Source organism: Dasypus novemcinctus, chromosome 10 (assembly GCF_030445035.2).
Source record: "Dasypus novemcinctus isolate mDasNov1 chromosome 10, mDasNov1.1.hap2, whole genome shotgun sequence".
Taxonomy (NCBI): Eukaryota; Metazoa; Chordata; class Mammalia; order Cingulata; family Dasypodidae; genus Dasypus; species Dasypus novemcinctus.
This window is the reverse complement of record NC_080682.1, coordinates 92781541-92791538: the sequence shown is the minus strand read 5'-3', so window position 1 is coordinate 92791538 and position 9998 is coordinate 92781541. Positions and strand designations below refer to the sequence as shown.

Sequence of the window (9998 nt, the reverse complement as noted above, 5' to 3'; positions counted from 1 at the left end):
TATAAAAAAATTATATCAATCAGAGAAATCCAATTATCACTCAGAATATACAGTAAACAATTTAAGTCTCTTTCCTATATCAAAGAAAAAAATTTCACTGAACAATGTTAAACAGGGAAAGATTACTGCACTAAAGCAAAGAGAATAGAAACCAAGTCTAAACTGTGTTCCATTCAGGCAATAGATAGCAGATTTATAAGCGCTAGGGCATGGATTCATGGAAAAGCATCCGAGGTTATTAAGGCAGTTTGATCACTGGGCTCGGTGAGCGATTTCCTGAGGTTGCAATTAGGACAATTTGGTTAGAATGTTTTCTTTTGCCTTGATTATGCCTGGAGATCACGAAGTCCAGGAGAGAGGAAGAGGGAGATAAGCAACTCTCCAGTTAGGTAGGTTTAGATGCCTGGATAGTGACTGGAGTGAGAGAGAGATCAGGGGCCTGAAGTCAGGAGAAGCCTGTCCAAGATTTGATCAAGAAAAGGGAAGTTAAGGCAGTCATAGTCAGTAATATGAATTAACAGTCAAGGATTACCAGACACTTGAGAATCACACAAAAGAAAAGCAATAAACAAAATAAGCTATAAAATAAATAAATTGAAACCTAGATGTTATGGAATTAATATATATAACAAAATAGCATTTTATATGTACATATAGCACATTGCTATTATCAAGTTTACAAGTTTCACTGGGAAATAACAAGATATTGGAAATTTGTATATGATAAACTACCAAAAAGTACCAAAAATTTTTTGAAGATATACTTGAGTAACTTTCCGAGAAAATGGGTCAGATTGAGATGCAAAATAAGAACTTAAAAAAAAAACAACAAAAGAAAACAGGCTCATATCGGGAGGTACAATATCTAAAAAAAAAAAAAAGAGTTGTAGAAAGACATAAGAAGAAAATGATGGGAAAGCAAGAAATAATCAAAAATTAGTACAAGAAAAGCTACCAAAACCAAGGGTCACAGAAATTTTGACTAAAAAATTCATAGCAAGTATCTGCAAAACAATACGTATGGTACCTCCACATACACCTCTGTCAACACCATCATCACCATGAAATTTTAAAGCAGAGAAATTTTAAAGTAGTCATAAATATTTCAAAGACAAAAATAAATACATGAAGAAAATCCAAGGAAGAATAGTTCAAGTGTAAAAGACAAAAAATTAGAATGGTTTTCTGATGGAAGTTGGAGATTAGTAGAGAAATGTTTTCAAAATTCTGTCTTAAAATAATATTTCACCTGGAATTCTAAGACCTGAAAAATGATGGAGAGAATAAACCTATATTTAGACATTGATAATCTCAAAACCATATAATCCATATGCTCATGTGAACGGGGAAAGGAAAGATGCTTGTGCAAAATAGAGAGCTAACACAAAGGATAGATGGAGGTAATTTCTGGATAGGAATTACACAGCAAGCCTTGGGAACAGATAGTAGTGAGAGCGGTGGAGGACAGAAACTTCCCAGAAGGAAGAGTAATAGTGTGGGGGAGGTCAAAAATTAATTGTGTCCAACTGTCAAGAAAATCAAAGTAAATTTGGATATGGAGCTCAAAATATTTTGAGACATTTCAAATAACAAACTAAAATAAAGGGACTTATTTGTTAAAAGGAAAAATATTAAATAGGGAAGAAAATATAATTGCCTTGCCAGGTTATTTGAAGGGGGTAATAGCTATATGATTGTAAAATGTAAACGATACATGTTAATTTAAATGAAAAACATCTCAAAGAAGGACAAACTGAATAAAAAGAGAACATGCAGATTGCTTTGAAACATGGAGGTAAATGCTATTTCAGACCTAAAATATTGAAAGGGACTGTGTATGGGGAGTTGGACTTCAAAATTCGTTATGATGAAGCAGGTAATTTTTGTTTCCTGTTATTATCCTGTGATTCACTCTGAACTGAATAAAACCATATTTCCTTGTTGAAAGTTGGAAAATAAGTTTTAAAACATGGTCAGAGGATGACTCAGTTTTGGTGTTAAATGTACAGTGCAGAAATAAAGAAGCCCGTTTACATAATTCCTTCATTTACTCACTTATAGAGTAAAGCTTAATGATCATACTTTCAGAGCTTTCGAAGACTAAATCAATGTTTATAAAATGCTTTCAACAGTGCCTCATATATAGTAAAAATAAATATGACATGATAATTAAGAATAACAAGAGCAATTAAATAATATTCATCATAATTGTTGGATCATGGTGAAGTGGTTAATGAACTTGTCTTTAAGAAACACTCAAAAGAAGATGTATATAGTTAACATTTAAGTAAGACACCTTAATAATGCTGTCAAAAATATCATAATTATATCTGATTATACTTCAATGAGAACTGAATCTATATCATTTCATAATATCTGTAATATATCCTGGGATATAGTTAGTGCCAAAAATGTATTTGTTGAAAGAATTGATAATTGAATGAATTAACAAACATAAATCATTGGCTTTAACAATGTTTCTTTTGGTATTTAAGAATGTGAGTACTATTAAAATGTACCATTTAAGAGAGTAGAGACCACAAGTGAAGTATGTTTCTTCTTTTTCCACTCTAGAAAAATCAAAAAACCAAAAACCTTTAAACGGTTTAATGATTACATCAGCCTGATCATGCTAATTTTGAATAAAACAGAACTGACCCCAGCATCGTTCATTCTGAATGGAGTCCCAGGGCTGGAAGACATGCATGTCTGGATTTCCTTCCCATTCTGCTTCATGTATTTTGTAGCTATGGTAGGGAATTGTGGACTTCTCTACCTCATCCGTTATGAAGACTCTCTGCACAGGCCCATGTACTACTTCTTGGCCATGCTTTCCTTCACGGACCTTGTCATGTGCTCTAGTTCAATCCCTAAAGCCCTCAGCATCTTCTGGTTCCATCTGAAGGAAATCAGCTTTGACGAATGCCTGGCTCAGATGTTCTTTATCCACACCTTCACAGGGATGGAGTCTGGGGTGCTCATGCTTATGGCCCTGGACCGCTACGTGGCCATCTGCTACCCTCTGCGCTACTCCACCATTCTCACTGATCCTGTTATTGCAAAGGTTGGGTTTGCCACCTTTTTGAGAGCAGTGTTACTCATCATTCCCTTGATTTTCCTTACCAAAAGTCTACCTTATTGCAGAGGCAATATGATACACCATACTTACTGTGACCAGCTATCTGTAGCCAAGTTATCCTGTGGGAACATCATGGCCAACGTTATCTATGGCCTAATGGCTGCCCTCTTAATTGGGGGCTTTGACATTCTGTGCATCACAGTCTCTTACACCATGATCCTCCGGGCAGTGGTCAGCCTCTCATCAGCAGATGCTCGGCAGAAGGCCTTCAGCACCTGCACTGCACACATCTGTGCCATTGTTTTCTCCTACAGTCCAGCTTTCTTCTGCTTCTTTTATAACCGCTTTGGAAGCCACATTATCCCTCCATCTTGCCACATCCTTGTAGCAAATCTTTATCTACTCCTGCCTCCCACTATGAACCCTGTAGTCTATGGAGTGAAAACCAAGCAGATACGAGACTGTGTCCTAAGAATCCTTTTAGGAACTAAGGATTCCAAATCCCACAAATCATGAAAAGGACGTTTGTTACGGAAGGGAAGGAAGGAAAGGGAAGGGTAGGAATGCTTCTGCCTGCTATTTAGGCAGGAGGTAATGATATCTTCCTAAAAGTACCATCTTGAGCATAACAGGGAAGATGTTGAGTGATGCTTTTCCATTAAGCATCTTCAGAATCCCCACATCAGAGGCATGGCCAACACACTCTATGAATTTGATATCATCTCACCTCTGTGAAGACCTGGTGTCATCACTAACCCAATTTCCCATGACTAAATCCTTATGTAAGCTAAGAGAGTTATGAAGAGAAATATATGAAGTAGAAGGAGATAATCTACAGTCATCAAGACAAGATAATTTTTGCCTTATTTTCGAATAGTAATTGGAATTCACTGATTGAAAGGCAGTTGTTAACTTTCCTTGATGAAATTTTTCTCATCATTACCTGAGGTCCTTGGTTTTCTCAATGATGTCTTCCTGATGGAGAAGTTAGGGCATATCTCAAGAGGTAATTCATCTAATGAGTTTTCAGCTTCTAGGTATTTAATTTGAAAATAAATTAGTCTTCCAACCACAAGTGCCGAAGCCTAACCCTACCCAAAACTGCTTTCTACAGACTAGTGGAATATAAATTTTACTATTAAGATAGCCTTTAAAAAACAGTCCATTTAGAAAGAATGATAGAAATGCTAACCAAATATAAAAATCATCATCATAAATATTACCTGTAATTAGCACAGGCAAAGGGGGAGCAAAAGGTACATTTCTCATATTCTTTACATTTGAAAATGAAACTCAAGGAATTAGTGCTGCATTCACTTTAATTTTTAAGTTTGTGCAAATTAATAACAAGGAGAGAGACTGAAGATGTTTCTATTAACGTCAAAGAAATCCTGCCAAGAATTAAACAATAATATAGAGAAAACTTCCTATGTAAAAATTTCAGTCCCTCCCTGTCCAACAAATAAGAATACACAGTTTCCCCCAGTTAAGTTTAAGTATAATCATTAAGTTGCATCTAATCATTTTGAGATGTCATCTATTTCTCATTTTACGATCCTGCTTAAAAAACAATCCACTCCTCCAAATATCATTAACCTCCACTTACCAGCCATTTCTGTATTTAAAAAAAGGCAAAACTTCAGATAACAAATTGTCAGTATTCACTTTCTCCACTTTCATCACCCCAAACCACTCTTCCTGATGCTTTTTTCAGTTTCACCTCTACCTTTGTGTAGACAAATTGAAAAGGTCATTTTCTATTTTCACCTAACACTACTTCTCAGGTATAATGAATGTAATTCATTTATTCCTAATGTCTTGAAATAATCACCCTTTTAAAAACCTCAGAAACTCTACATATTTCATGTTTTTCTCCACACTTACTGAATACTTTTTACAACCTCATTTGCAATTTCCTCCTTTTATTTCAGATTTTTACATATATTATACTTTTTAAGAAAAACCTTACATTTTAATGTGGTTGATTCATCATTTTAAACATAATTTATGAGTCTTATCCATGACATTGGCTGACGTAATAAAGCAATTTAAATTTAATCTTCTAATTGTTCTGATACAGATTTCCATATTCATGTCTCAAACTGTATGTTCTCCTTGCTTGTTGTAGGGTTCTATATCTCTTTCTCTGTTCATAGTGATTAATCACGCTATTTTGGCTTATTTAAAATCATCTGTCAATGCCAACATCAAATGTGTATAAAAGGGCTTCTCCTTTATTATATCATTAAGATTTCATTTCCTTAAGTATGCTTAATTATAATCTTTTAAAAAGTTTTCCCCAACCAAAACATAACGTTGTCTAACAAGATTTCCTATCTTGTTAAACAAAGCAACTGCACCATCCAATAAAATTAGTGGTGTGCGCATGTATGTGTACAAACACAAAGAATGTTCAAAGCATTTTTGCAGAATAAATAAATGCATTGATGAATTTGTCAATTTCAAAAAGTGTAGAACAGGTAAAATGAGAAGAACAGGGACTTCAGGAAAGAGATCTTCAATATGAATCCTGAAGAATAGTGACATTTAAAGACTGGGCATTAGAATAGAAGCCCTTATAAGGAACTTGAAAGAAATGATCAAAGGTGTGAAAGGAAATAAGGGTTTAAAATGTCTGTGAATCCAAAGGAAGGCAGCGTTTTCTGAGGAGGGATTAGATAATTTGTATTTTCCCACAGTAATATTGCTTGACAAACAACCACAAAACTTCAGTGACATACAATAGTAAATATTTGTTTTTGCTCATAAGCCTAGGAGTCACTTGAACACTTCTGTTAATTTGGATCTTAATTATCCTGTTAATTGCATGGGATTTGACTGACATATCCAGTCATCAGCTGGCCTTGACTGCGGACTGACTGGAGAAAGACAGTCTCATCTGAGAGGACTCATTTCTGCTACATGTGGCCACACATCCTGAAACCAAGGCCAGTTCTTGTTCTCAGGTTGTCACTGGCAGGGTTTCCAGGAGGAGGTACATGTAGGAAAATATGCACATGTATTCATGTATTTTTGTTTCCTTTTTAAAAAAATTAATTTATTGAAGTATATCACTCATACATAAACATACATAAACAATAAGTGTATAGTAATTGTTGTGAGCTTACAAAATGGACATATATAATATCATACAGCACTCTCATAACTCACCCTACCACCAATAACTTGCAATGTTGTTAAATCTTTTTAACTAATGATTAAAGAGCATTTTCAAAATATTACTAGTAGCCAAGTACTTTTCCCCCAACCTACTCTATTATTATTTTCTTTATATATTTATATATGGACATACATAAACAAGTAAGTGTATAGTAAAAGTTGTGAACTTACAAAGCAAACATGCATAACATCATATGGAGGTCCCTTACATCAAACCTCCACCAACACCTTGCATTGTTGTGAGACGTTTCTTACAAATTGTGAAAGAATATTGTCAAATTCTTAACTAATCATACTCCTTCTCTTACATTTGGTGTGTTTTTCCCCCAAACCACCCTATTATTATTTTTAAAATATATTTTTTATGACAGAAGTTGTAAACTTATAAAACAATCATGCACATATGCAGAATTCCCAAACAACACCCCTCCATCAACGCACCACACTGTGGTGGAACATTTGCTATAGATAAGATAATATCGTTTCATTGTTACTATGTCCATAGTGTACATTTATTTGGCTCATATTTTCCATGCTGCTTCATTATCATCACAGTACATCTTAAACATAGATTTAAGAATATTATATTATTACTACTAACCACCATCCATAGGTCAATTAGCTCTATTTTTCCCATGCTTCTCCACATTCCAAACACCCTGCAGTAGTGATGTACGTTTGCTTTAGCTCACAAGGACACTCTTGCATCTGTACTATCAACCTCAATTCTCATCCACCTCTTGGTTTACTGTGCTAGTCAATTCCTAGATTTTTTTCTAGCATTCTGTCAGTTGGCATTTTCATACCTAGACTACCATTTTCAGCCACATCCCCATTTATAAACTAGCAGTTGCTCACTATGTGCTAACATCCACTCTACATATTTCCACATATTTACATTTAAATTTCTACATTCAATAAGCATTAAACATCAAATAAAATTTCTGTTAATGTACAGCGGTCCATTTCAGTCCTTCTCTTATCTCCTTTAGGAATCCACCACCTACCAACAGGTTAGGAATATGTCTTCTACAATGTCTTCTAGAAGTTTTATGGTTCTTGCTTTTATTTTTAGGTTTTGATCCGTTTTGAGTTAATATTTGGATATAGGGGTCCTCTTTCCTTCTTTTGGCTATGGATATCCAATTTTTCAGCACAATTTGTTGCATGGACAGTTCTGCCTAAGCTGTGTGTGTTTGACAGGCTTGTCAAAAATCACTTCACCATACATGTGAGAGTTTGTTTCTGAACCATAAATTTGGTTCCATTGGTCTATGTGTCTGTCTTTATGCCCGTACCATCCTGTTTTCACCATTATAGCTAGGTAATATGATTTATTTATTTATTTCTAAGTAATATATTTCTTTTTTATTGATTTTGTAAAAATATTACATTAAAAAAATATGAGGTCCCATTCAACCCTACCACCCCCACCCCACCACTCCCCCCCCCAGCAACCCTCACTCCCATCATCATGACACATCCATTGCACCTGGTAAGTACATCTCTGGGCATCTCTGCACCCCATTGTCAATGGTCCACATCATGGCCCATACTCTCCCACATTCCATCCAGTGGGCCCTGGGAGGATTTACAATGTCCGGTGATTGCCCCTGAAGCACCGTCCAGGGCAACTCCAAGTCCCAAAGGCGCCTCCACCTCTCATCTCTTCCTGCCATTCCTCATACCCATCAGCCACCACGTCCACTTTTCCCACTCCAATGCCACCTTTTCTCTGTGGACCTTGGATTGGTTGTGTCCGTTGCACCTCTATGTCAAGAGGAGGCTCAGATTCCACATGGATATTGGATGCAATCCTCTTGCTTTCAGTCATAGGCCCTCTAGACTCCATGGTGTGGTGGTTGTCCTTCTTCAACTCCATCTTAGCTGAGTGAGGTGAGTCCAATAAATCAGATTGTAGGAGTTGAAGTCTGTTGGGGCTCAGGGTCTGGCTATCATATTGTCAGTCCAGAGATTCAAATCCCCTAAATATATCTTAAACCCCAACACCAACTACAATTTCAGTAAAGTAGCATGAAAGTTTTCTGCAAAGAGATCCCATCTGAGTCCAGCTCCATCACGCAGAAACACCAGCTCCAAAGAAGGGCCATCTGATATGGCAGTAAACCCCATCTGCCATGACCATAGATCCTGTGGGTCTCTTTAGCCCTCAAAGGAATGAATACCTGGGGTTGTATCTACTTTATCTGTCTCTTAGACTCTGCTCAGTTGTGCTTAAGGGCAATCCTTCTGAAAGCCTCCAGACTCTTTTATAGAGACTCGTAGCCATATAAACTCATTTCTCCTTTCCATTCCCCCTTACATTAGGTCAAACAGCATTTTAAAGTCATGTTATTATATGTAGACAGGAATATTCTGCTGATCCGCATTGAACCTTCAATTCAAGGTCATTTTCCAGTTGCATCATCAGTTGGTACTTGGTAGTGATCCCTCGGTGCCAGGGAGGCTCATCCCCGGGTGTCATGTCCCACGCTGGGGGGAAGGCATTGCATTTACATATTGAGTTTGGCTTCGAGATTGGCCACATTTGAGTAACATGAAGGCTGTCAGGAGGAAATTCCCAGGCACAGTGCTGCTCTAGGCCTTGTTTTTATTTCAGGCATATAGGCTCAAAAGTATAGTCATTACTATCATGCTCTCACTGTTGGACCCTCATTCCTTCCTGGTCCTTACCGTTGCACCTGGGGGACTGCCGCTGCTCCCCTAGGGGCCACGACAGAGCACCCCCGGCCAGGAACCCAGTACCTCCCCAGCTTTAGTTTTTAACTGTTGCCACTATGAGTATATCCAAACATTACCATGCACCCTGGACATATGCCCTGTATAGCTCCCGTCAGCCCTATATCACCTGTCAATAGTGTCCTATACCAGTATTCCTCCGCCGCCACTGCCGAACCACTCTGTGATCCAAAACCTCCCGAAAATTGAAGCCCAATATAATGTCAGGATCCCTTACTAGCAAAATGGGATAAAGCGATGGGTTTAAAGGTCAGATACAGAATACGTGTTGACTTGGAAAAATTCTACATGCTATCTTTTTCTTTTCTTTCTTTTTTTCCCTAATTATTGAACTTCTCTTCACAAGAGCCCTAGACCACAGCAATTCATATATACAATATACAGTACTCCCACACATCCACCATAGAACCTTTTCCCTTCCACAGTGATATTCTTATAACTTATTCATATCATATTTACTTAAAGTGATGTACAGACTCTGAGACAATAGCTTTCAAACAAGGCAACATCCATGCTTACATTGTGGTCCATACTTTAGGATATACAGTTTTCTAAATTTTTAGTTATCCTGTGTTTTACATTATGGTTTACATTATTAGTCTGTCGTCCCCTATATGTTTATGGTGTAATATTACATGTTTTATATCCATCCCTGTGCATTCTCGCAAAACTCCTCTCTTACCCCACATTTACTTTGCTTCCACACATTTAACATCCATTTTCCCATCCCCTTGGTGCCCACAGTGACAGCCAACCTCCATTTCCCGAGGAGCCACGTCCAGAGACACTTGCAACAGTGTTCAGGGCCCAACTTGCTCAACTGCCCCAATGCCCTGGGAGCCACCCTTACTCTCGAGAGATACGGTTCCCTCTATTTGATGGCATTAGTCCTCCCCAGGATGTGGGTCCACCCCCACTCTCACTGCTTGGGACTCTACCCAATGGTTCCACCCACTCTGGCAAAATGAGCATTCAGACA

At 37.3% G+C, this 9998-nt stretch overlaps 1 protein-coding gene across 1 annotated transcript; it reads left to right on the top strand.

Annotated features, from left to right (window-relative positions):
* The first annotated feature begins 2629 nt into the window (after positions 1-2629).
* LOC101420766 (olfactory receptor 52N4-like) lies at positions 2630-3595 on the top strand. Its single transcript, XM_004455019.1, has one exon. The coding sequence runs from the start codon at positions 2630-2632 to the stop codon at positions 3593-3595; it is 966 nt and encodes a 321-aa protein (XP_004455076.1).
* Positions 3596-9998: the final 6403 nt, after the last annotated feature.

Bases quoted from the DNA above. Each gene is read 5' to 3' on its own strand.
- LOC101420766 (XM_004455019.1), top strand. From the start codon at position 2,630: ATGCTAATTTTGAATAAAACAGAACTGACCCCAGCATCGTTCATTCTG.